This window comes from Ascaphus truei, chromosome 4, assembly GCF_040206685.1.
Source record: "Ascaphus truei isolate aAscTru1 chromosome 4, aAscTru1.hap1, whole genome shotgun sequence".
Taxonomy (NCBI): domain Eukaryota; kingdom Metazoa; phylum Chordata; class Amphibia; order Anura; family Ascaphidae; genus Ascaphus; species Ascaphus truei.
Window position 1 is genome coordinate 11,902,599 of NC_134486.1, and position 26,028 is coordinate 11,928,626.

A 26,028-nucleotide genomic window follows, 5' to 3' on the forward strand; every position below is an offset into this window, starting at 1 on the left:
TAGCTTTGCACAGTGGGAGGGACCGGTCTCTGCTAGCTTTGCACAGCGGGAGGGACCGGTCTCTGCTAGCTTTGCACAGTGGGATGGATCGGTCTCTGCTAGCTTTGCACAGTGGGAGGGACCGGTCTCTGCTAGCTTTGCACAGTGGGAGGGACCGGTCTCTGCTAGCTTTGCACAGTGGGAGGGAGCGGTCTCTGCTAGCTTTGCACAGTGGGAGGGACCGGTCACTGCTAGCTTTGCACAGTGGGAGGGACCGGTCTCTGCTAGCTTTGCACAGTGGGATGGGACCGGTCTCTGCTAGCTTTGCACAGTGGGAGGGGCCGGTCTCTGCTAGCTTTGCACAGTGGGAGGGGCCGGTCTCTGCTAGCTTTGCACAGTGGGATGGGACCGGTCTCTGCTAGCTTTGCACAGTGGGATGGGACCTGTCTCTGCTAGCTTTGCACAGTGGGAGGGAGCGGTCTCTGCTAGCTTTGCACAGCGGGAGGGACCGGTCTCTGCTAGCTTTGCACAGTGGGAGGGACCGGTCTCTGCTAGCTTTGCACAGTGGGATGGGACCGGTCTCTGCTAGCTTTGCACAGTGGGAGGGACCGGTCTGTGCAAGCTTTGCACAGTGGGAGGGACCGGTCTCTGCTAGCTTTGCACAGTGGGAGGGACCGGTCTCTGCTAGCTTTGCACAGTGGGAGGGACCGGTCTCTGCTAGCTTTGCACAGTGGGATGGGACCGGTCTCTGCTAGCTTTGCACAGTAAGATGGGACCGGTTTCTGCTAGCTTTGCACAGCGGGAGGGACCGGTCTCTGCTAGCTTTGCACAGTGGGAGGGACCGGTCTCTGCTAGCTTTGCACAGTGGGATGGGACCTGTCTCTGCTAGCTTTGCACAGTGGGAGGGAGCGGTCTCTGCTAGCTTTGCACAGCGGGAGGGACCGGTCTCTGCTAGCTTTGCACAGTGGGAGGGACCGGTCTCTGCTAGCTTTGCACAGTGGGATGGGACCGGTCTCTGCTAGCTTTGCACAGTGGGAGGGACCGGTCTGTGCAAGCTTTGCACAGTGGGAGGGACCGGTCTCTGCTAGCTTTGCACAGTGGGAGGGACCGGTCTCTGCTAGCTTTGCACAGTGGGAGGGACCGGTCTCTGCTAGCTTTGCACAGTGGGATGGGACCGGTCTCTGCTAGCTTTGCACAGTAAGATGGGACCGGTTTCTGCTAGCTTTGCACAGCGGGAGGGACCGGTCTCTGCTAGCTTTGCACAGTGGGAGGGACCGGTCTCTGCTAGCTTTGCACAGTGGGAGGGAGCGGTCTCTGCTAGCTTTGCACAGTGGGAGGGAGCGGTCTCTGCTAGCTTTGCACAGTGGGAGGGACCGGTTTCTGCTAGCTTTGCACAGTGGGAGGGACCGGTCTCTGCTAGCTTTGCACAGCGGGAGGGATCGGTCTCTGCTAGCTTTGCACAGTGGGAGGGACCGGTCTCTGCTAGCTTTGCACAGTGGGGGGACCGGTTTCTGCTAGCTTTGCACAGTGGGATGGGACCGGTCTCTGCTAGCTTTGCACAGTGGGATGGGACCGGTCTCTGCTAGCTTTGCACAGTGGGAGGGACCGGTCTCTGCTAGCTTTGCACAGTGGGATGGGACCGGTCTCTGCTAGCTTTGCATAGTGGGAGGGATCGGTCTCTGCTAGCTTTGCACAGTGGGAGGGACCGGTCTCTGCTAGCTTTGCACAGTGGGAGGGACCGGTCTCTGCTAGCTTTGCACAGTGGGAGGGACCGGTCTCTGCTAGCTTTGCACAGTGGGAGGGACCGGTCACTGCTAGATTTGCACAGCGGGATGGGACCGGTCTCTGCTAGCTTTGCACAGTGGGAGGGACCGGTCTCTGCTAGCTTTGCACAGTGGGAGGGATCGGTCTCTGCTAGCTTTGCACAGTGGGAGGGATCGGTCTCTGCTAGCTTTGCAGAGTGGGAGGGACCGGTCTCTGCTAGCTTTGCACAGTGGGATGGGACCGGTCTCTGCTAGCTTTGCACAGTGGGAGGGACCGGTCTCTGCTAGCTTTGCACAGTGGGAGGGACCGGTCTCTGCTAGCTTTGCACAGTGGGAGGGAGCGGTCTCTGCTAGCTTTGCACAGTGGGAGGGAGCGGTCTCTGCTAGCTTTGCACAGTGGATGGGACCGGTCTCTGCTAGCTTTGCACAGTGGGAGGGACCGGTCTCTGCTAGCTTTGCACAGTGGGAGGGACCGGTCTCTGCTAGCTATGCACAGTGGGAGGGGACCGGTCTCTGCTAGCTTTGCACAGTGGGAGGGACCGGTCTCTGCTAGCTTTGCACAGTGGGAGGGAGCGGTCTCTGCTAGCTTTGCACAGTGGGATGGGACCGGTCTCTGCTAGCTTTGCACAGTGGGATGGGACCGGTCTCTGCTAGCTTTGCACAGTGGGAGGGACCGGTCTCTGCTAGCTTTGCACAGTGGGAGGGACCGGTCTCTGCTAGCTTTGCACAGTGGGAGGGACCGGTCTCTGCTAGCTTTGCACAGTGGGAGGGACCGGTCTCTGCTAGCTTTGCACAGTGGGAGGGACCGGTCTCTGCTAGCTTTGCACAGTGGGATGGGACCGGTCTCTGCTAGCTTTGCACAGTGGGAGGGACCGGTCTCTGCTAGCTTTGCACAGTGGGAGGGAGCGGTCTCTGCTAGCTTTGCACAGTGGGAGGGAGCGGTCTCTGCTAGCTTTGCACAGTGGGATGGGACCGGTCCCTGCTAGCTTTGCACAGTGGGAGGGACCGGTCTCTGCTAGCTTTGCACAGTGGGAGGGAGCGGTCTCTGCTAGCTTTGCACAGTGGGAGGGACCGATCTCTGCTAGCTTTGCACAGTGGGATGGGACCGGTCTCTGCTAGCTTTGCACAGTGGGAGGGACCGGTCTCTGCTAGCTTTGCACAGCGGGAGGGACCGGTCTCTGCTAGCTTTGCACAGTGGGATGGACCGGTCTCTGCTAGCTTTGCACAGTGGGAGGTACCGGTCTCTGCTAGCTTTGCACAGTGGGAGGGACCGGTCTCTGCTAGCTTTGCACAGTGGGATGGGACCGGTCTCTGCTAGCTTTGCACAGTGGGATGGGACCGGTCTCTGCTAGCTTTGCACAGTGGGAGGGACCGGTCTCTGCTAGCTTTGCACAGTGGGAGGGAGCGGTCTCTGCTAGCTTTGCACAGTGGGAGGGACCGATCTCTGCTAGCTTTGCACAGTGGGAGGGACCGGTCTCTGCTAGCTTTGCACAGTGGGATGGACCGGTCTCTGCTAGCTTTGCACAGTGGGAGGTACCGGTCTCTGCTAGCTTTGCACAGCGGATGGGACCGGTCTCTGCTAGCTTTGCACAGCGGATGGGACCGGTCTCTGCTAGCTTTGCACAGTGGGAGGGACCGGTCTCTGCTAGCTTTGCACAGTGGGAGGGAGCGGTCTCTGCTAGCTTTGCACAGCGGGAGGGACCGGTCTCTGCTAGCTTTGCACAGTGGGATGGGACCGGTCTCTGCTAGCTTTGCACAGTGGGAGGGAGCGGTCTCTGCTAGCTTTGCACAGTGGGATGGGACCGGTCTCTGCTAGCTTTGCACAGCGGGAGGGACTGGTCTCTGCTAGCTTTGCACAGTGGGAGGGACCGGTCTCTGCTAGCTTTGCACAGTGGGATGGGACCGGTCTCTGCTAGCTTTGCACAGTGGGAGTGATCGGTCTCTGCTAGCTATGCACAGTGGGAGGGACCGGTCTCTGCTAGCTTTGCACAGTGGGAGGGACCGGTCTCTGCTAGCTTTGCACAGTGGGAGGGACCGGTCTCTGCTAGCTTTGCACAGTGGGAGGGAGCGGTCTCTGCTAGCTTTGCACAGTGGGAGGGAGCGGTCTCTGCTAGCTTTGCACAGTGGGAGGGAGCGGTCTCTGCTAGCTTTGCACAGTGGGAGGGAGCGGTCTCTGCTAGCTTTGCACAGTGGGAGGGAGCGGTCTCTGCTAGCTTTGCACAGTGGGAGGGACCGATCTCTGCTAGCTTTGCACAGTGGGATGGGACCGGTCTCTGCTAGCTTTGCACAGTGGGAGGGACCGGTCTCTGCTAGCTTTGCACAGTGGGATGGACCGGTCTCTGCTAGCTTTGCACAGTGGGAGGTACCGGTCTCTGCTAGCTTTGCACAGTGGGATGGGACCGGTCTCTGCTAGCTTTGCACAGTGGGAGGGACCGGTCTCTGCTAGCTTTGCACAGTGGGATGGGACCGGTCTCTGCTAGCTTTGCACAGTGGGAGGGACCGGTCTCTGCTAGCTTTGCACAGTGGGATGGACCGGTCTCTGCTAGCTTTGCACAGTGGGAGGTACCGGTCTCTGCTAGCTTTGCACAGCGGGAGGGACCTGTCTCTGCTAGCTTTGCACAGTGGGAGGGAGCGGTCTCTGCTAGCTTTGCACAGTGGGAGGGACCGATCTCTGCTAGCTTTGCACAGTGGGAGGGACCGGTCTCTGCTAGCTTTGCACAGTGGGATGGACCGGTCTCTGCTAGCTTTGCACAGTGGGAGGTACCGGTCTCTGCTAGCTTTGCACAGCGGATGGGACCGGTCTCTGCTAGCTTTGCACAGCGGGAGGGACCGGTCTCTGCTAGCTTTGCACAGTGGGAGGGACCGGTCTCTGCTAGCTTTGCACAGTGGGAGGGAGCGGTCTCTGCTAGCTTTGCACAGCGGGAGGGACCGGTCTCTGCTAGCTTTGCACAGTGGGATGGGACCGGTCTCTGCTAGCTTTGCACAGTGGGAGGGAGCGGTCTCTGCTAGCTTTGCACAGTGGGATGGGACCGGTCTCTGCTAGCTTTGCACAGCGGGAGGGACTGGTCTCTGCTAGCTTTGCACAGTGGGAGGGACAGGTCTCTGCTAGCTTTGCACAGTGGGATGGGACCGGTCTCTGCTAGCTTTGCACAGTGGGAGTGATCGGTCTCTGCTAGCTATGCACAGTGGGAGGGACCGGTCTCTGCTAGCTTTGCACAGTGGGAGGGACCGGTCTCTGCTAGCTTTGCACAGTGGGAGGGACCGGTCTCTGCTAGCTTTGCACAGCGGGAGGGAGCGGTCTCTGCTAGCTTTGCACAGTGGGAGGGACCGGTCTCTGCTAGCTTTGCACAGTGGGATGGGACCGGTCTCTGCTAGCTTTGCACAGTGGGAGTGATCGGTCTCTGCTAGCTTTGCACAGTGGGATGGGACCGGTCTCTGCTAGCTTTGCACAGCGGGAGGGACCGGTCTCTGCTAGCTTTGCACAGTGGGAGGGACCGGTCTCTGCTAGCTTTGCACAGCGGGAGGGACCGGTCTCTGCTAGCTTTGCACAGTGGGAGGGACCGGTCTCTGCTAGCTTTGCACAGTGGGATGGGACCGGTCTCTGCTAGCTTTGCACAGTGGGAGGGACCGGTCACTGCTAGCTTTGAACAGTGGGAGGGGCCGGTCTCTGCTAGCTTTGCACAGTGGGAGGGACCGGACTCTGCTAGCTTTGCACAGTGGGATGGGACCGGTCTCTGCTAGCTTTGCACAGTGGGAGGGACCGGTCTCTGCTAGCTTTGCACAGTGGGAGGGACCGGTCACTGCTAGCTTTGCACAGTGGGAGGGGCCGGTCTCTGCTAGCTTTGCACAGTGGGAGGGACCGGACTCTGCTAGCTTTGCACAGTGGGATGGGACCGGTCTCTGCTAGCTTTGCACAGTGGGAGGGACCGGACTCTGCTAGCTTTGCACAGTGGGATGGGACCGGTCTCTGCTAGCTTTGCACAGTGGGAGGTACCGGTCTCTGCTAGCTTTGCACAGTGGGATGGGACCGGTCTCTGCTAGCTTTGCACAGTGGGAGGGACCAGTCTCTGCTAGCTTTGCACAGTGGGATGGACCGGTCTCTGCTAGCTTTGCACAGTGGGAGGTACCGGTCTCTGCTAGCTTTGCACAGCGGGAGGGACCTGTCTCTGCTAGCTTTGCACAGTGGGAGGGACCTGTCTCTGCTAGCTTTGCACAGTGGGAGGGAGCGGTCTCTGCTAGCTTTGCACAGTGGGAGGGAGCGGTCTCTGCTAGCTTTGCACAGTGGGAGGGACCGGTCTCTGCTAGCTGTGCACAGTGGGAGGGACCGGTCTCTGCTAGCTTTGCACAGTGGGAGTGATCGGTCTCTGTTAGCTTTGCACAGTGGGAGGGACCGGTCTCTGCTAGCTTTGCACAGTGGGAGGGATCGGTCTCTGCTAGCTTTGCACAGTGGGAGGGACCGGTCTCTGCTAGCTTTGCACAGTGGGAGGGACCGGTCTCTGCTAGCTTTGCACAGTGGGAGGGACCGGTCTCTGCTAGCTTTGCACAGTGGGAGGGACCGGTCTCTGCTAGCTTTGCACAGTGGGAGGGACCGGTCTCTGCTAGCTTTGCACAGTGGGATGGGACCGGTCTCTGCTAGCTTTGCACAGTGGGAGGGACCGGTCACTGCTAGCTTTGCACAGTGGGAGGGGCCGGTCTCTGCTAGCTTTGCACAGTGGGAGGGACCGGACTCTGCTAGCTTTGCACAGTGGGATGGGACCGGTCTCTGCTAGCTTTGCACAGCGGGAGGGACTGGTCTCTGCTAGCTTTGCACAGTGGGAGGGACCGGTCTCTGCTAGCTTTGCACAGTGGGATGGGACCGGTCTCTGCTAGCTTTGCACAGTGGGAGTGATCGGTCTCTGCTAGCTATGCACAGTGGGAGGGACCGGTCTCTGCTAGCTTTGCACAGTGGGAGGGACCGGTCTCTGCTAGCTTTGCACAGTGGGAGGGACCGGTCTCTGCTAGCTTTGCACAGTGGGAGGGAGCGGTCTCTGCTAGCTTTGCACAGTGGGAGGGAGCGGTCTCTGCTAGCTTTGCACAGTGGGAGGGAGCGGTCTCTGCTAGCTTTGCACAGTGGGAGGGAGCGGTCTCTGCTAGCTTTGCACAGTGGGAGGGAGCGGTCTCTGCTAGCTATGCACAGTGGGAGGGACCGATCTCTGCTAGCTTTGCACAGTGGGATGGGACCGGTCTCTGCTAGCTTTGCACAGTGGGAGGGACCGGTCTCTGCTAGCTTTGCACAGTGGGATGGACCGGTCTCTGCTAGCTTTGCACAGTGGGAGGTACCGGTCTCTGCTAGCTTTGCACAGTGGGATGGGACCGGTCTCTGCTAGCTTTGCACAGTGGGAGGGACCGGTCTCTGCTAGCTTTGCACAGTGGGATGGGACCGGTCTCTGCTAGCTTTGCACAGTGGGAGGGACCGGTCTCTGCTAGCTTTGCACAGTGGGATGGACCGGTCTCTGCTAGCATTGCACAGTGGGAGGTACCGGTCTCTGCTAGCTTTGCACAGCGGGAGGGACCTGTCTCTGCTAGCTTTGCACAGTGGGAGGGAGCGGTCTCTGCTAGCTTTGCACAGTGGGAGGGACCGATCTCTGCTAGCTTTGCACAGTGGGAGGGACCGGTCTCTGCTAGCTTTGCACAGTGGGATGGACCGGTCTCTGCTAGCTTTGCACAGTGGGAGGTACCGGTCTCTGCTAGCTTTGCACAGCGGATGGGACCGGTCTCTGCTAGCTTTGCACAGCGGGAGGGACCGGTCTCTGCTAGCTTTGCACAGTGGGAGGGACCGGTCTCTGCTAGCTTTGCACAGTGGGAGGGAGCGGTCTCTGCTAGCTTTGCACAGCGGGAGGGACCGGTCTCTGCTAGCTTTGCACAGTGGGATGGGACCGGTCTCTGCTAGCTTTGCACAGTGGGAGGGAGCGGTCTCTGCTAGCTTTGCACAGTGGGATGGGACCGGTCTCTGCTAGCTTTGCACAGCGGGAGGGACTGGTCTCTGCTAGCTTTGCACAGTGGGAGGGACCGGTCTCTGCTAGCTTTGCACAGTGGGATGGGACCGGTCTCTGCTAGCTTTGCACAGTGGGAGTGATCGGTCTCTGCTAGCTATGCACAGTGGGAGGGACCGGTCTCTGCTAGCTTTGCACAGTGGGAGGGACCGGTCTCTGCTAGCTTTGCACAGTGGGAGGGACCGGTCTCTGCTAGCTTTGCACAGCGGGAGGGAGCGGTCTCTGCTAGCTTTGCACAGTGGGAGGGACCGGTCTCTGCTAGCTTTGCACAGTGGGATGGGACCGGTCTCTGCTAGCTTTGCACAGTGGGAGGGACCGGTCACTGCTAGCTTTGAACAGTGGGAGGGGCCGGTCTCTGCTAGCTTTGCACAGTGGGAGGGACCGGACTCTGCTAGCTTTGCACAGTGGGATGGGACCGGTCTCTGCTAGCTTTGCACAGTGGGAGGGACCGGTCTCTGCTAGCTTTGCACAGTGGGAGGGACCGGTCACTGCTAGCTTTGCACAGTGGGAGGGGCCGGTCTCTGCTAGCTTTGCACAGTGGGAGGGACCGGACTCTGCTAGCTTTGCACAGTGGGATGGGACCGGTCTCTGCTAGCTTTGCACAGTTGGAGGGACCGGACTCTGCTAGCTTTGCACAGTGGGATGGGACCGGTCTCTGCTAGCTTTGCACAGTGGGAGGTACCGGTCTCTGCTAGCTTTGCACAGTGGGATGGGACCGGTCTCTGCTAGCTTTGCACAGTGGGAGGGACCGGTCTCTGCTAGCTTTGCACAGTGGGATGGACCGGTCTCTGCTAGCTTTGCACAGTGGGAGGTACCGGTCTCTGCTAGCTTTGCACAGCGGGAGGGACCTGTCTCTGCTAGCTTTGCACAGTGGGAGGGAGCGGTCTCTGCTAGCTTTGCACAGTGGGAGGGAGCGGTCTCTGCTAGCTTTGCACAGTGGGAGGGACCGGTCTCTGCTAGCTTTGCACAGTGGGAGGGACCGGTCTCTGCTAGCTTTGCACAGTGGGAGTGATCGGTCTCTGTTAGCTTTGCACAGTGGGAGGGACCGGTCTCTGCTAGCTTTGCACAGTGGGAGGGATCGGTCTCTGCTAGCTTTGCACAGTGGGAGGGACCGGTCTCTGCTAGCTTTGCACAGTGGGAGGGACCGGTCTCTGCTAGCTTTGCACAGTGGGAGGGACCGGTCTCTGCTAGCTTTGCACAGTGGGAGGGACCGGTCTCTGCTAGCTTTGCACAGTGGGAGGGACCGGTCTCTGCTAGCTTTGCACAGTGGGATGGGACCGGTCTCTGCTAGCTTTGCACAGTGGGAGGGACCGGTCACTGCTAGCTTTGCACAGTGGGAGGGGCCGGTCTCTGCTAGCTTTGCACAGTGGGATGGACCGGACTCTGCTAGCTTTGCACAGTGGGATGGGACCGGTCTCTGCTAGCTTTGCACAGTGGGAGGGACCGGTCTCTGCTAGCTTTGCACAGTGGGAGGGACCGGTCTCTGCTAGCTTTGCACAGTGGGAGGGACCGGTCTCTGCTAGCTTTGCACAGTGGGAGGGACCGGTCTCTGCTAGCTTTGCACAGTGGGAGGGACCGGTCTCTGCTAGCTTTGCACAGCGGGAGGGACCGGTCACTGCTAGCTTTGCACAGTGGGAGGGGCCGGTCTCTGCTAGCTTTGCACAGTGGGAGGGACCGGACTCTGCTAGCTTTGCACAGTGGGATGGGACCGGTCTCTGCTAGCTTTGCACAGTGGGAGGGACCGGACTCTGCTAGCTTTGCACAGTGGGAGGGACCGGTCTCTGCTAGCTTTGCACAGTGGGAGGGACCGGTCTCTGCTAGCTTTGCACAGCGGGAGGGACAGGTCACTGCTAGCTTTGCACAGTGGGAGGGGCCGGTCTCTGCTAGCTTTGCACAGTGGGAGGGACCGGACTCTGCTAGCTTTGCACAGTGGGATGGGACCGGTCTCTGCTAGCTTTGCACAGTAGGAGGGACCGGTCTCTGCTAGCTTTGCACAGCGGGATGGGACCGGTCTCTGCTAGCTTTGCACAGTGGGAGGGACCGGACTCTGCTAGCTTTGCACAGTGGGATGGGACCGGTCTCTGCTAGCTTTGCACAGTGGGGGGACAGGTCTCTGCTAGCTTTGCACAGTGGGAGGGACCGGTCCCTGCTAGCTTTGCACAGTGGGAGGGACCGGTCTCTGCTAGCTTTGCACAGCGGGAGGGACCGGTCTCTGCTAGCTTTGCACAGTGGGAGGGACCGGTCTCTGCTAGCTTTGCACAGTGGGAGGGACCGGTCTCTGCTAGCTTTGCACAGTGGGAGGGACCGGTCTCTGCTAGCTTTGCACAGTGGGAGGGACCGGTCTCTGCTAGCTTTGCACAGTGGGAGGGACCGGTCTCTGCTAGCTTTGCACAGTGGGAGGGACCGGTCTCTGCTAGCTTTGCACAGTGGGAGGGACCGGTCTCTGCTAGCTTTGCACAGTGGGATGGGACCGGTCTCTGCTAGCTTTGCACAGTGGGAGGGACCGGTCTCTGCTAGCTTTGCACAGTAAGATGGGACCGGTCTCTGCTAGCTTTGCACAGTAAGATGGGACCGGTCTCTGCTAGCTTTGCACAGTGGGAGGGACCGGTCTCTGCTAGCTTTGCACAGTGGGAGGGACCGGTCTCTGCTAGCTTTGCACAGTGGGAGGGACCGGTCTCTGCTAGCTTTGCACAGTGGGAGGGACCGGTTTCTGCTGGCTTTGCACAGTGGGAGGGACCGGTCTCTGCTAGCTTTGCACAGTGGGAGGGACCGGTCTCTGCTAGCTATGCACAGTGGGAGGGGACCGGTCTCTGCTAGCTTTGCACAGTGGGAGTGATCGGTCTCTGCTAGCTTTGCACAGTGGGAGGGACCGGTCCCTGCTAGCTTTGCACAGTGGTATGGGACCTGTCTCTGCTAGCTTTGCACAGTGGGAGGGAGCGGTCTCTGCTAGCTTTGCACAGTGGGAGGGAGCGGTCTCTGCTAGCTTTGCACAGTGGGAGGGATCGGTCTCTGCTAGCTTTGCACAGTGGGAGGGACCGGTCCCTGCTAGCTTTGCACAGTGGGAGGGATCGGTCTCTGCTAGCTTTGCACAGTGGGAGGGACCGGTCTCTGCTAGCTTTGCACAGTGGGATGGGACCGGTCTCTGCTAGCTTTGCACAGTGGGATGGGACCGGTCTCTGCTAGCTTTGCACAGTCGGAGGGACCGGTCTCTGCTAGCTTTGCACAGTGGGATGGGACCGGTCTCTGCTAGCTTTGCACAGTGGGAGGGAGCGGTCTCTGCTAGCTTTGCACAGTGGGAGGGACCTGTCTCTGCTAGCTTTGCACAGTGGGAGGGACCGGTCTCTGCTAGCTTTGCACAGTGGGAGGGACCGGTCTCTGCTAGCTTTGCACAGTGGGAGTGATCGGTCTCTGCTAGCTTTGCACAGTGGGATGGGACCGGTCCCTGCTAGCTTTGCACAGTGGGAGGGATCGGTCTCTGCTAGCTTTGCACAGTGGGAGGGACCGGTCTCTGCTAGCTTTGCACAGTGGGAGGGACCGGTCTCTGCTAGCTTTGCACAGTGGGAGGGACCGGTCTCTGCAAGCTTTGCACAGTGGGAGGGACCTGTCTCTGCTAGCTTTGCACAGTGGGAGGGACCGGTCTCTGCTAGCTTTGCACAGTGGGAGGGATCGGTCTCTGCTAGCTTTGCACAGTGGGAGGGACCGGTCACTGCTAGCTTTGCACAGTGGGAGGGACCGGTCTCTGCTAGCTTTGCACAGCGGGAGGGAGCGGTCTGTGCTAGCTTTGCACAGTGGGATGGGACCGGTCTCTGCTAGCTTTGCACAGTGGGAGGGACCGGTCTCTGCTAGCTTTGCACAGTGGGAGGGACCGGTCTCTGCTAGCTTTGCACAGTGGGATGGGCCGGTCTCTGCTAGCTTTGCACAGTGGGATGGGACCGGTCTCTGCTAGCTTTGCACAGTGGGAGGGACCGGTCTCTGCTAGCTTTGCACAGTGGGATGGGCCGGTCTCTGCTAGCTTTGCACAGTGGGATGGATAACTGTGCATACATTATTTGTAATTTAACAAAATGTGACATTGGTTAGGTTTGGGGGGGGGGGGGGGTGTGAATATGCCTGCAAACCATGTATAACATATATACACTTGAAAAACATATATATATATTTTTAAGTACTCTATTACAGAAACCCTACTTTATGGTTCAATAGTGTTCCCTGTGAACACCTGCGTGTGACCTGCTGCCAGCTGGACTGGAACAGCCCGGGCTTTACAAAATGCGGCTGGTTTTGTTATCAGAATGTGGTCTGCACTGGTGTTGAGGTAATTAATTACTGCAGGGTGAGAGGGTGAGGCGGCGAGGGGCTTACCTTATCTGGTCTTTTGCTGACAGCAGCAATTTGGGAGATGGGAAGAGCGGACGTGTTGCTGGCAAAGATACAGTGTGCAGGAGTAACCTACAGCAAGGAGAGAGACCGGTTACAGCTCACAGGGGAACAGGCCGAGTGCTGCGCGTTTCACCTCGTGTGCGCACGCACAGTCTAATGTCACAAACCAAAACCAGCTACCGCTGCACTCCACATCTCCATTTGTTCATCTCTTTAGATTCTCTTTTGAATGGCTCTTATAAGCAGACATTTGTTGTATTAATAACGTGGAAAAAGAAAAATGTCCAGCCAGCCATTAAATCCCTCTGGAAGTTTACCCCAATTCTAACAGCAAATCCGTCACAAGTAAATGATCCAACTACTCCGCGTATCCTTGTGTTATATTCCCAAGGTGGGGTCCCTCAGAGATATTCAGGGCTTCTTCCGTTGATCTGATGACTGAACATGGCGCGTGTGATATTACTGTGCAGGCTACACATTAGGATTCCTATACAGCCACGGTATGCTCACTTACCAGCATTGCCGCACACCATGTGGGTACTATTCCTACCAACTGTGTGTGGTGCGGGTTTGGCTGTATTGCACGATACGTCCCCATGTTCTAATGCCTGGATTCTCACTCTGTGACAGGCTGGCATTACAGGGACATACAAGGGTTCCTAAAGTCACGCTTATTGCCACCCACTTCATTGGTCATTGTTTGGCGGACATCCTGCATGCACTTCGGCCTGTTGATCTATAGTTTTTTTTTTTAGGCGTACAAGAACCTACATCTATAATTACACTTCCAACAGGACTGGAAAAGCCAGACCTCGGGGGACAGCTACCTGAAGAATATTTGGGGAACACTGGCATCCAAGGAAGTTTCAGAACCCCGGACAATTGTGATGGAGGACATGGTACACACGGCTGGTTTATTTATAGGTCCCAAACTCAATTATCCTAATAAGTACACGAGATGCACTACATATAATATTCTAATCTGCGTAAGTGCTCTGAGGCGCTCCCACGCCGGACTTTATCTGTAGTGATGCAGAGGACACGAGACAAACAGGTCACAGGGCGAGAGACACAGGTCACAGGGCGAGAGACACAGGTCACAGGGCGAGAGACACAGGTCACAGGGCGAGAGACACAGGTCACAGGGCGAGAGACAGATCACAGGGCGACACTCACAGCTTCCACCTCCTGCAACACTTTGTGTTTAATGCGGATGTCTTCGAACACGGCTTCGATCACCATATCGGCCGCCTCGAAGCCCTTGTAATCCAGCTGTCCGGTCAGGTTGCTCATCAGATTGTCCCGCTCAAAGGGGGTCAGGTTCCTCTTCCGAACCTTGTCATTTAGGCTGCAAGAAAGGATGGTACACGTAGCATTGAAGACCCAGGATTACAGTGGTGTTTAGCCATTAAAAGCTCTTGTAGTCTGTCTGGGTAGTACTGAAGGAGATTACCATCAAGAGCCATCATTTGGAGTTGGCACCAACATTTGAAATGGGAGATACTGGTTGAGAACTGAACCCAGCTCCTTGTGACCTCGGGTAAATCACTGTTACCAATCTTTTTCTTGGATATCAAAAGCCTGAATAAGAAGCTCTTACTTGTACCTGTTTATAACACACAGTGGTATGGTGACTACCTCATTAGGCCGGGACACACGGTGCGATGGCCGAGTGACAGACAGACGACAAACAGCTAAGATAGAAGATGGGAATATCAGTCATTCTGTGTGAACGGCAGAACGCCGAGTTCCAGGATTTTACATCCAATTATTCAGAAGGATCGGCATCTCCGCGTGCCGGCTTCCCTGTACCTAGCTCTGCTGGAGGCCAGAGGGAAAGTACCGTGCCAGCAGGGTAACGCATGTCTTTGTGGTCACGTCCCGCGTCACAAAATCAGCCCATTGATGTGTCCAGGCCCCAGTGCTTCTTCACCAACACCCTTTAGTTGAAGGGTGTGGAGAACGCTCGAATCCCTTGTAACATATGAATTGGAGTTAACAGAAGAGACCAATAGTACATACAGCTTATAGTATGCGTCCCACGTGCAAGCGTCCGACCATTCCAGTGTAGCACTCTGACGCCCAGAAAATACATGTTACACATCACTGTCCAACGTGAAAGAAGAAAGTGTGGACCTGTCATGTGATGGTCATCGAAGTTCTGCTCTAAACAAATGCTTGATAGCACCGGGATGAAGCACTGGGCTGAGGGTACTCTGCCTATGTTCCTTACCCTTTGAAGACTTGTTGCTGTCCTCTGCCCAAGCCTTCAAATGTCGTGTCCTTCAGAATGGTCTTTAGGCCTTTGTCCACGGAGACCTGTGCCACACCAGCCCCCATGAGACCAGCACCAAGGATAGCCAGCCTCCTATACAGAAGAATATAGCATAGATTGAACATTAACAGCATCTAACATGCACTACTTTCCCATTGCATCCAGCTACTGATTATACCTGTGGAGTATGCCTCAAAGAGAACCTTCCCGGGACCCAAAGTACTATTTCCTAGCACTGAAAATTCTCCCATGACCAAAATGAGTGAACTTGCACCACAGAAGTAAAGAGAATTTTAAAAAAAAGGACATATTGGAACAAAAACAGAATCCTCCAACAGTTTACTTTCCAAGAGGGGGCATTTTCTAGGAGCGTGCGACTCGCGGAGCTTACCCTCCATGTGCTCCAACACGCATCTTTGCAACAAACGTCTGAAACCCCCCGCCAGAGCCACTTGTATGGCAGAACAGTGTGACACATCCGGTACACAGGCACGTCTGAAACCCCCCGCCAGAGCCCCTTGTATGGCAGAACAGTGTGACACATCCGGTACACAGGCACGTCTGAAACCAGGCCGCCTTCCAGTGATTAACCCCCCCCCCCCCACTAAATGAAAGCTTTAATGATATGGAGTCACATACTTGTCCATTGGAGAAGTTCAGAATTCCCATCTTATTTATCCGTACAACATTGAAATTAATACATTATAATCAACGTGTGTGCAAATCCCTTCCAGAAATGTCATTAATCTCCTCTTATTTCGCATGTATAGGCAGTGATATGACGCTTTGTCGTGGCGTCTGCCCTTACGGTATATGCATGTACAGGTACGTGGAATACTTTGCACGTTACACTTACTCCACGGTTTTCTGGGGCGCACCAGACTTGTTTTTCTTGCATAGGACCTGCCCGTGGTAAAGCCCGGTCAGTGCTTTGGACTCGCTGGTCATCGCAAGATCACCAAACTTCTGCAGGGTATAAAAGCGGGACGTGCAAATTAGAGGGACAGCCGGCTTCATGCACACTGGGGATATCAGTCGTTTACAATCTCCCCCTTTCCCACCATCACCACACTTTAATTCAAAATAGTCCAGCAGATTCATTCTGTAGTCGAAAATATATTGATCTAAAACTTGATGGTATCCAAGTAAATATCTGAAATGCCATGTGCAAAATTCGGAAAAGGAAAATGGCAGCGATATTTCAGTTTGGTTACTTTATTGAAAAAACAGAAAGTGGATCCCTGCGCTTCTCCCATCAGGATAACAATAAACGAGGAAATAAATATACATAGTGAAACCTAAGGCTGGAAGACAAAGGAGACTTTTGGTTCCATCCTTTAATCAAATAATGACAGCCTGCAAACCATTGTCAAGGTTACTTTATTGCAGCTCCCAATGGGACTGCAGTACTAATGGCCAGTCTTCGGACATTACAGACCCACTTGGCCGCAGCTGCTTTGAAGACACTTTGCATACTGCGGGGAGTAAAGCATTTCCCGAGCTCTCATGTACGAGCGAGAATTGCTTTTACAAGATGCAACTGCCAAATAAAAATCACCTTGGTACAGGACTACCGATAAATTCTACGTCAATAAGAACAGCTGCAAACGTAAGGCTATGTCCCTCCTATTGGTATAGATCTATAGAACTGTGTAGTGCTTTAGGGATTAATAAAGATCACGTGGGGATAAAGTGTTTGAGTTACTGATAAAAGATACAATACACCTTTCATGAAACAGATAAGTGGGAGAGGCCGTGGCTCCGGGCTGTGAGTATTATCATTTCAGATTTTAGAAGTTCAAGATAAATGAATGAGGTAACAATGTGATTTTATCACGGATGTATTTTGGGCTACTCATGAGCAGTAGCCTGGAAACCAAATGTGGAATGATGGACCATACAATTACAGTCCTGTGCACAAACATACCTGACTTTCTGCAAGATACCCTGCGTCCTGCCCCTGCTCCACTCCCGTCTTTACCACCTGAGAGAAAGGAACGTGGAAGGCGATTGGAAGGCTGGTGGTGACACACACACACACACACACACACACACACCTTCCCGGAACAGAGACGCTGTAACTGCTTTATCAACAGAGATCTGACAGTTTGCTAGTGAAGCAGGACTGCGCCCAGAAGGATAATGGAGGATGCATCTGTATAATCACTATATCAGCAGGAAGCCCACGAATGTATTTAGATGCTTAATCTTAAAGCACAAGCGAATACTGTAATCAATGTCGACATATGAACGGTACCTAAAATGACCACTTCAGTGTCAGGGAGGCCGCAGAGAAATACAGGTCTGATTCCTCAGGGACGCAAGCCCTGTGATTTGTTTGCATGCACTTCCGCCCGCTCCGTCCATGCAAACCCCCACAGGTTTAGTGCACACAGTACCTCGATAATGGTCAGGGGGGCCGGGTAAAGCCCCTTCGTCTGCTTCTGCACCTTCTTCTCCACAGTCTTGTATATTTGCTGCCTTACAAACGGCACGGACATGACATAGTCTGTGATCTCTGGAACACAGGGGGAAGCAGTCACTTGAAGCAGGAACATTTCTTATAGGAGCAATACTCCCAGCAACAAAGTGAACAATGGGGAAAAGGCTGGCCGAGGCGTGGGAAGGTCGCGGCCGAGGCGTGGGAAGGTCGCGGCCGAGGCGTGGGAAGGTCGCGGCCGAGGCGTGGGAAGGTCGCGGCCGAGGCGTGGGAAGGTCGCGGCCGAGGCGTGGGAAGGTCGCGGCCGAGGCGTGGGAAGGTCGCGGCCGAGGCGTGGGAAGGTCGCGGCCGAGGCGTGGGAAGGTCGCGGCCGAGGCGTGGGAAGGTCGCGGCCGAGACGTGGGAAGGTCGCGGCCGAGACGTGGGAAGGTCGCGGCCGAGACGTGGGAAGGTCGCGGCCGAGACGTGGGAAGGTCGCGGCCGAGACGTGGGAAGGTCGCGGCCGAGACGTGGGAAGGTCGCGGCCGAGACGTGGGAAGGTCACGGCCGAGACGTGGGAAGGTCACACTTCCTCTAGCAGTGAATCTGTGACTCCTGCCCATGTCATCAACTTGCTTTCTGAATTACAAGCCACCGGTGACCTGGAGATTTTTTATTAATGCAGAGTTTCTCTAGAATACTGTATCACGGTCAGTGACGGCCCAATACCCGGATCCCCCGGTTGGAAAGCATCTGGTTACTCTATATATCCCTGTGTGTTCCAATCGGGGCTAAAACCAGAAGTAGTCTTGTGGCCAACATTGGCACTTAAAGAAACAGCACTTTCATTAAATAAAATCTCTTTACAAATTTAAGTTTATCGGGAGCTAGAATCCTACATCTGTGCATATAATTAAAAATAATAATAAAAAGAGAAAGTGTAGTCGATTGCTTAATGAATGACACATGTAACGGACCTCCCTCTGAGAAGTCCCTGCCACGTGCCTAGACTGGAGAGAATGTTCCCTGCTACATGTTTCATCAGGCGAGTAATCCAGCTGTATTTTCTTTTTTTACATATTAAAAGCAACAGCTGTTCCCGTATTCCTAATCGATCCTCCCCAAAACAAGTAATGCAGTAGGAAGGGACTGCACATAACACACATCCACTGTCAGAGAGGCCTGCAACGCAGAGCACTGCTCACCATACCGGCAGAGAAAGGGTCCCCCATCAACAGAGGTGCCTGCAACGCAGAGCACTGCTCACCATACCGGCAGAGAAATGGTCCCCCATCAACAGAGGGGCCTGCAACGCAGAGCACTGCTCACCATACCGGCAGAGAAAGGGTCCCCCATCAACAGAGAGGCCTGCAACGCAGAGCACTGCTCACCATACCGGCAGAGAAAGGGTCCCCCATCAACAGAGAGGCCTGCAACGCAGAGCACTGCTCACCATACCGGCAGAGAAAGGGTCCCCCATCAACAGAGAGGCCTGCAACGCAGAGCACTGCTCACCATACCGGCAGAGAAAGGGTCCCCCATCAACAGAGGTGCCTGCAACGCAGAGCACTGCTCACCATACCAGCAGAGAAAGGGTCCCCCATCAACAGAGAGGCCTGCAACGCAGAGCACTGCTCACCATACCGGCAGAGAAAGGGTCCCCCATCAACAGAGGGGCCTGCAACGCAGAGCACTGCTCTCCATACCGGCAGAGAAAGGGTCCCCCATCAACAGAGGGGCCTGCAACGCAGAGCACTGCTCACCATACCGGCAGAGAAAGGGTCCCCCATCAACAGAGAGGCCTGCAACGCAGAGCACTGCTCACCATACCGGCAGAAAACGGGTCCCCCATCAACAGAGGTGCCTGCGACGCAGAGCACTGCTCACCATACCGGCAGAGAAAGGGTCTCCCATCAACAGAGGGGCCTGCAACACAGAGCACTGCTCACCATACCGGCAGAAAAAGGGTCCCCCATCAACAGAGGGGCCTGCAACGCAGAGCACTGCTCACCATACCGGCAGAGAAAGGGTCCCCCATCAACAGAGGGGCCTGCAACGCAGAGCACTGCTCACCATACCGGCAGAGAAAGGGTCCCCCATCAACCTCACTGCCAACAAGTGGGAAGCAGAGAGATTCAGCCCCAGATACAAAGCCCCAGTAGCAGCCTTTACTTCCCTTCACATGAATGTATGTTCAGGCGGGCTGAGGATGTGGCTCTGGGCCTAAGTGAGGTGTCACGGAGACCAGTGACACAATGACAGCAGGTTACAGCCGTACTATGACACAAAGCGGAGCCGCTCTCAGATGGTGACGAGTTCACACTTACTCTTCACCAGCCCCCTCTCTCTCTTTAAGGAGATCTTCTTGTTGGCGATGGCTCTGGCGAAGTCAACAGCTACTTCTTCCAGGTACTCGATGGTTCTGTCCTCTGGACTTTTCAAGCCGGGACCTGTCAGAATGTGAGAGCAGCGACAACAACGCTGTGCTGAAGCAGGGATATCCTGAACACCTGACCTGTTGGGGCTTGACGAGTGGAGTCGAGAACCCATGCATTAATGTGTCAGTGGTTGCAATCATATTTAGGGTTGCTTTATAGTGCAGCGTGCCAACTTGTACGGGGGGAGGGGGGAGCTCTGCACTCAACCCTTTTCATGCTAGAAGGGCTGCCAAACCCACGCCTTGTAATGCTCTCTGGGAACAAAGAGGCCAAGATAAAACATTGTGATATGTAACTCACCTAAAGGGGACACCAGCTGGTCCACCAAACCCATCTTCTTGGCTTTGTCAGCTTGGATGTTTCTCCCGGTGAGCATCATATCAAAAGCTGTGGGAAGACCCACCTGTGCCAGGAAAAACGGAGGAGATCTCTATAACAAACTGCGGGAGGCACATCAGTGGATAGGAGATCCCAGCGTCTGAAGGTCTTCTGATCAGTAACATGTGTATGGGGCTCGTGGGATAATTATTCAGTGCATCCCAAGGTCGCCACATCTGTTGGTCTAGCATCTCAAGGTTACACGGGCAGAGATGTATTACAGAAATCATGCTGGACCTGGAGAACGCAGGATTATTGTTGCAGCCTTGACACCTCCGAGATAAGCACTTGTAGCATTTGGAGATGTCGTGCGGGAAGACTTGCAACGATAACACGCGTTACAGGTATAAGGAAGTCCCTTATATAGATCTGCTCACCAAATCAGTCAAACTACAAGCAACATAAATCTGGCAATAAGGCAGCGTGCCATCCTGGGAGGATTGCCAATGTAATATATATATTAATATACACTAAAGAGAAAATTAATGTTACTGCAAACCCTCATCAGAAATGTGATAAAGGACAAGATACAAATTAATTCAAGCAGTATGTTATCAGGTTAAAAATATGGAGCTTACAACACTGGAAACAAAGAGAAAGACTCCAATGTATATGCACAGATTAATGTGCCCATGTGTAAAGATGTAAAAGGTCAGACACAGACACTATATTTTTGCCAAACTGAGTGCTACTGAGCGTGGCACTCGTGGTTTAGTTAAACCCTAAATAACCAAGTAATTACTATTATTATTGAAGTATTTAAACTTTATACTTATTACCATATATGTTTTGTCAATTTGATGTAGCATTGGGCACCCCCTGTCTTTTGCTAAAGGTAAGATTTGTTTGATTGTAAGATCTCCAAAAATAAAAAAATAAATAAAAAAAAGGATTACACACAAAAGAAATATGAAAATGGCCCCGCCCGCCGAGAAGAGGTGAAGTTACGCCAATTATTGGAGATCGTCCCAATCTGAAAATATGCTCCCGCCTGTTGGTGGATGCTGAGCAGGGCGTGTGGAAAACACAACCAAAAGGGATTACTGGTTTGTGGAAAACCTATAGCTATCAGAGACCCAGGGAAGTGGAACGCGCGGGTTCTGGCCAGAAGGGAGCGATTTTCCCAAGACAAAATGGGCGAGTACCCATCACTGAACCTCACTAGCAACCCAAGGTCATTACTCACCATCTTTGGGAGCCTCTGAGTACCTCCTGCACCTGGCAGCAGCCCAAGCAGAACCTCGGGGGTCCCCAACACCGTCTTCTTGTCTTTTGTAGCCACTCTGTACTGGCAGGCGATGGCCACCTGCAGGCAAGCGGCAATGGCGTCAGCTCTACGGGTAATAACGGCTCTGCCTACATGTACCTGGTTAGCACCATACCCACAGCCAGTGGGACGGGAGAACACTTGTATGTTAACCCCAACCTTCAATACTGCACGTGTCAGCGTAGAGCAATAGAGAGTATAACTCTGCCTCTAGCGCACTAAAATCTTCTCAGAAAATCCAACATCTAGATTCGCTATGTCCCCTTATCTGCCCATAACGCAGTCTGACGCCATCTTAAACAGCTGCTAGAATGGCCCACGTAAGGCAGATGGCAGCAGGGACACGTGCTATACAATATCAACACTGCTGTCCTGGCACAATTTGCTGTAGCCAATTTAAAATAAATGTTTCAAATGGGGTGGGAGGGGGGGGGGGAAGCGGTGAAACTTGTTTAGAGAAATCCATTCTCAGTACACATTGCAGGATGCAGGATATCAGGTACAATGCTGGATACATTATATTTACATTATTGAATAGCCATGAGGGTGTTGATATAGCAAACATGGGCCGTTTGCTCTTCTCTGAACACAGTATTACCCCTCAGCATATGGACATCTTCCCAGCAGACAGCTACAACACTAAGCATGCAGAAAAAGATCACTGGGTCAGAACGAGAGGCAGAGCTTGGACCCCGGGCTTATATTTAACACGTGCGGTACCTCCAGCCCCCCTCCCAGGCAGGATCCGTTGATGGCGGCCACAATAGGTTTCGTGGACTTTTCAAGCTTGGCAAACATTTTCTGCCCTTCTTGAGACAACTGTGTGACCTCCTGGTGAGTTTTACAGGCCTCGATCATGCTGTAAGAGAAGCAGATTGTTACGAGCACAGAGAAACTTCTCAGCCCACTTCTACCAATGGAACATAATGTATATTTATACAGCTCCAAAATGACTAAAAGCAGCACACAAAAAATAGTCAATTTCCAGGGCCATTCCTGCAGGATTTTTTCTTAATTTACGATCCCATTGGTGTTGCTGCTTTACTTATCTAGAGTCCTTGTTGGGACTCGAGTCACAGCCGGGGGAACACCCACTTCCTATTTTACAGCTACTTTTCCTTGTAACCCATCCTATCGCGTCAACCAAGCACAGAGCCCGTCACAGTATAGACAAGAGATTATAAACAAAATACCTCGAGGGAAGATTTATTTTACATTACAACCTGTTGTCTATGTAAGCAGCAAGACACAATAGGGTGCCCTATTATCGGAGAATAACCATCTACAGTAAGAACCAGTGAATGGCGACCGGAGATGAACACAACAGGAAACCCTTGGTTAGTATAGTTACAAGAAATAGTACGAGATATTAGTGTCGGACGTACTTGATGTCGGCCCCAGCGATGAAGCAGCCTGGTTTGGAAGAGATGAGGACGGCACTTTTGACGGCATCGTTGGCCCAGATTTCATGCATAACGTCATGAAACTCTGCCTGAAGTTGCTTGGACAGCGTGTTCACCTACAGATGAGAAGTACACGCATCTCAGGTCAGGATAAGGAGGAATCGTCGCAGCAGTGCTGCGGACACGGAAAAGCCTGCTTCATGTGACCTCTGGCCAGACACCGGGGCTTAGTCTATAAGCCCTAAAGCAGACTATTGCACGGTGATATATGAGAGAGAGAGACATAGAGACGAGAGAGAGAGACATAGAGACGAGAGAGAGAGAGAGACAGAGACGAGAGAGAGACATAGAGACGAGAGAGAGAGACAGAGAGAGAGACAAGAGAGTGAGAGAGAGAGAGAGTGAGAGAGACAGAGAGATCTCTAAAATGCACCAACACACATACCTTAGAATTTGGGGTGTTAAATCGTACGACGGCCACATCCTCTTTGACCTCATAGTTCACATGGGTCCTTGCTGTAAAGACCCAGATTTGAAGAGGTTGCATGTTAGACGGGTGTGATAGTTGAACTCATGCATGCGTGTGTATGTATGTATGTATGTATGTATGTATGTATGTATGTATGTATGTATATGCATGTATGACAGAACAGAAGACATTGTTTCACTTACACCGCAAGGCCGATGACATGGAGAGGTGTCGGCACAAGTAACCTGAAGAGGGAAAAAAAAAAAAAAAAATACTACATTTGGGCGTCGCATCCGGAACAAACAGCCGTTCCAAGGACAAGAAGTAACTTATCGTGCAAGCTGAGCTGGAATTTACTCATTTTTGGTCATGTAAATTTCTTTCTAGTACCACAACATTAAAATAACACTACCCACATATTGTATCATTGAAGTGAATGTAGGAGATGCTCATTCAAGGAATCTCAATAAAAAAGGTGGAAGTCACTGAACCAAAAAACTACCCGATCTTACCTGAAGAGGAGGATAATTCCACCTCCTTGTAATCACTAATCAAAACAAGTACTCCAAGAAATGAAGCAAAAATGAAGTGTCAAACCATCTGTAGAGATGTGTTAATTAAATGCAGTTATGTGGTCTTCTGGGGAGCACTCCTGTATAATGTGTCCTTACGGTAGTTTTTAAATCAAGTCCCAGTCCAAAGGTTTTTACAGTCTAATATTTGGCCTTTAGATTATGTAGAAATGGGGACTTGCCAATGAGCGCAAAATAAGAGTGCAGGATCTCCAGGTACAGAGGGTACTAACCACAGAACTACTCTTACAGGAAACAAAGCCACATGCAGCTCTTCCACGGAATCAATCCCACCTGTTCAGAAATGGTTGGCAAACTTTTCCCGTGGTCATTAGAACATGTACAGAATCCACATTTCCAAGGGGATTTACACAGCTATGAGCGCTGCACTGCATGAATATGCACAGCCACGTGTTGTATGCTCACCCAGCAGTGACAGGGAGTCCAATGTCACACACAACTGAACTATGCCCTTCAGTGCAGTCACAAGGGCAGTGACAGCAGAGATTCATTAGATGGGATGGGTGTGATTCGCAGCAATGGCTTCACACAACAAAAAATGGGTTTCAGGGCCAGCCACACTGACCAGTTACAGGGGATATCAGCTGCAAATTACTTTTGAACTTGCAGAAGATAAAACAACGTGTCTGTTCCACGTAGTAATGTCAATTAGATAAGCACTAAGAGAGCCCCCAGCCACGCAGACCAGTTCCGCACGCTCACCCGGAAGGAGCATGGAATATGCCGTACATAACACTCCCCGGAGACCAAACACAACCGGGGTAAGAAAACAGGAGGAAATTGTGACCATTTAAAGCAGTCCCTATATTTGTAACTTATTGTAATTGAGCCAAGAAAAGCTTTTAGTGACAATGTACACATTCAAATCCTGCGATTAGTCTTCCTCCTAATGAAACACGCCTGCAGCAGGTTCCCCCCCCCCCAGAGAATGGATGTACAACACATCCCATGTAAGGAATTCCCCGGGCTCTGGGGGCTCCCTGTTTCCGGACAGATAATGCAGGTATTTGTGCCGTGTGTGACAAGAACAACAAAAATGGCCACAATAGAAAGTCACAACATGCTCTCCCGTTCATTGGCTGCTGGAGCAAGGCTCACCACGACAGCCATTCGGTGCCCACCAGGCCACCATCTTCTTGCATATCAAGGACAGGGTGCACCCAGAGGTCAAAGGACTAGTCCCCAATTCAGGTCATTAACCCCCATCAAAAACAAGCAGCACTGCCCGCGGCGCGATCATTTCTCTGGGACTGAAACCTGGTGAACGATTATCACTGGAAATCAGCAATACTACTTTCATACATTTTAACAACAAATTTTATTTTAATTATTTGTATATGTAAAGCATGTGACAATATAGAATTATACATTCTTACCTCAGACGGCAATCGTTTGGTCCGGTTATAAATCTGTCAAAATCCTGATTGTGTGACTAACATAATGGCTGCTTCAATTAGTGTAACTCAGCAGCTACAATGTATCCTTATATTACTAAGGTAACAGTATCTATTGTTCTAGTTTACAGCTCAAACTGATGGGAACACACTTAAAAAAAAAATACATAAGATTTCATGTGTTTTGTTGCTTTAAAATGACAAATAATTTCTAACAGAATAATGTGTGCATGTTTTCTGTTCACTATCCACAAAGAACTGTTTGTTCATAGCTGCATTGAATCTCAACCACCCCAGGGTACATCTGCGTTGCCCCAAAGGCGGACAGCCTGATGGGGCTTCCCAAGAGCTGCTCCCCTCTGCACAGGACCAGCGAAGGGCAGCCAAGGGGTGTGAGCTGTTTGCAGATGTTTGCTGATGTTAAAGTTGCTCTATTTCAATCTGAAACTCACAAGCCCTTTATCCCCTGTACCCAATTTTCCAACTATCTGTCCATGAAAATGTCTGTGAACTGACTGTATAACCCTGTTCTTTTAATGTAACCATGTATTGTTACATAGTTACATAGTAGACAAGGTTGAAAAAAGACTACCGTCCATCAAGTTCAACCTATGCTAAATTTAGACAACAGATACTTTATCCTATATCTATACTTATTGATCCAGAGGAAGGCAAACAAATATCGCGGTGCCCAGGACATACTTGGAAACGAGAGGTAACAATGTATTACTTCCTGGTAACACTGGTTTATAAATAAATACAAATTTACATGACAGGCATTATACTGTATATATTTCTTTCAGTGCCTCCCCTAAACACTCACAGACAGCTGCTGCCTGCACAAAGCAGTGAACTTTGGCTCACATTGCTGATCCTTCCAGATATAAGACACGACCTTTATCCCACATTCAGGTACAAGGTGACACAGCACAGAGCCCCGAGCGCAAAGACTCATTAATAGAAGGAGATTCTGATTCTGCTACATTCACGTAATTAAACGTCAGGTCTAGAACACGTGAAAATGATTACACGTTTATAAGCTTATCTCAGTATTTTGACTTCTGGCCTTTGACCCCCCTTCTACCTCCCAACTGGATTACGATTCTTGAAAATACAACGGCACGCAGCTGGCAGAGTAATTAACAATGATCCAAAATAAAACGTGCCCTGTATCCTGGCTAGGTTTACAACGTGTGCCATCAGACCATGTGCAGCAAGCTTGCTTTTTGTGCAATTAT

General features: G+C 52.8%; 1 protein-coding gene across 1 annotated transcript in view; it reads right to left on the reverse strand.

Moving 5' to 3' along the window:
* The window catches only part of HADHA (hydroxyacyl-CoA dehydrogenase trifunctional multienzyme complex subunit alpha), a 42,113-nt gene that overhangs the window by 11,756 nt on the left and 4,329 nt on the right, over window positions 1-26,028 (reverse strand). Inside the window, exons 2-14 of the mRNA XM_075595346.1 lie at window positions 23,007-23,048; window positions 22,780-22,850; window positions 22,317-22,450; window positions 21,652-21,790; window positions 20,851-20,970; window positions 19,587-19,689; window positions 19,176-19,298; window positions 16,829-16,947; window positions 16,357-16,413; window positions 15,286-15,395; window positions 14,388-14,522; window positions 13,331-13,502; window positions 12,137-12,223 (exon numbers count right to left, since the gene is read on the reverse strand). Coding sequence (XP_075451461.1) covers window positions 12,137-12,223; window positions 13,331-13,502; window positions 14,388-14,522; window positions 15,286-15,395; window positions 16,357-16,413; window positions 16,829-16,947; window positions 19,176-19,298; window positions 19,587-19,689; window positions 20,851-20,970; window positions 21,652-21,790; window positions 22,317-22,450; window positions 22,780-22,850; window positions 23,007-23,048 — 1,412 coding nt within the window. The remainder of the gene's footprint in view (window positions 1-12,136; window positions 12,224-13,330; window positions 13,503-14,387; window positions 14,523-15,285; window positions 15,396-16,356; window positions 16,414-16,828; window positions 16,948-19,175; window positions 19,299-19,586; window positions 19,690-20,850; window positions 20,971-21,651; window positions 21,791-22,316; window positions 22,451-22,779; window positions 22,851-23,006; window positions 23,049-26,028) is intronic.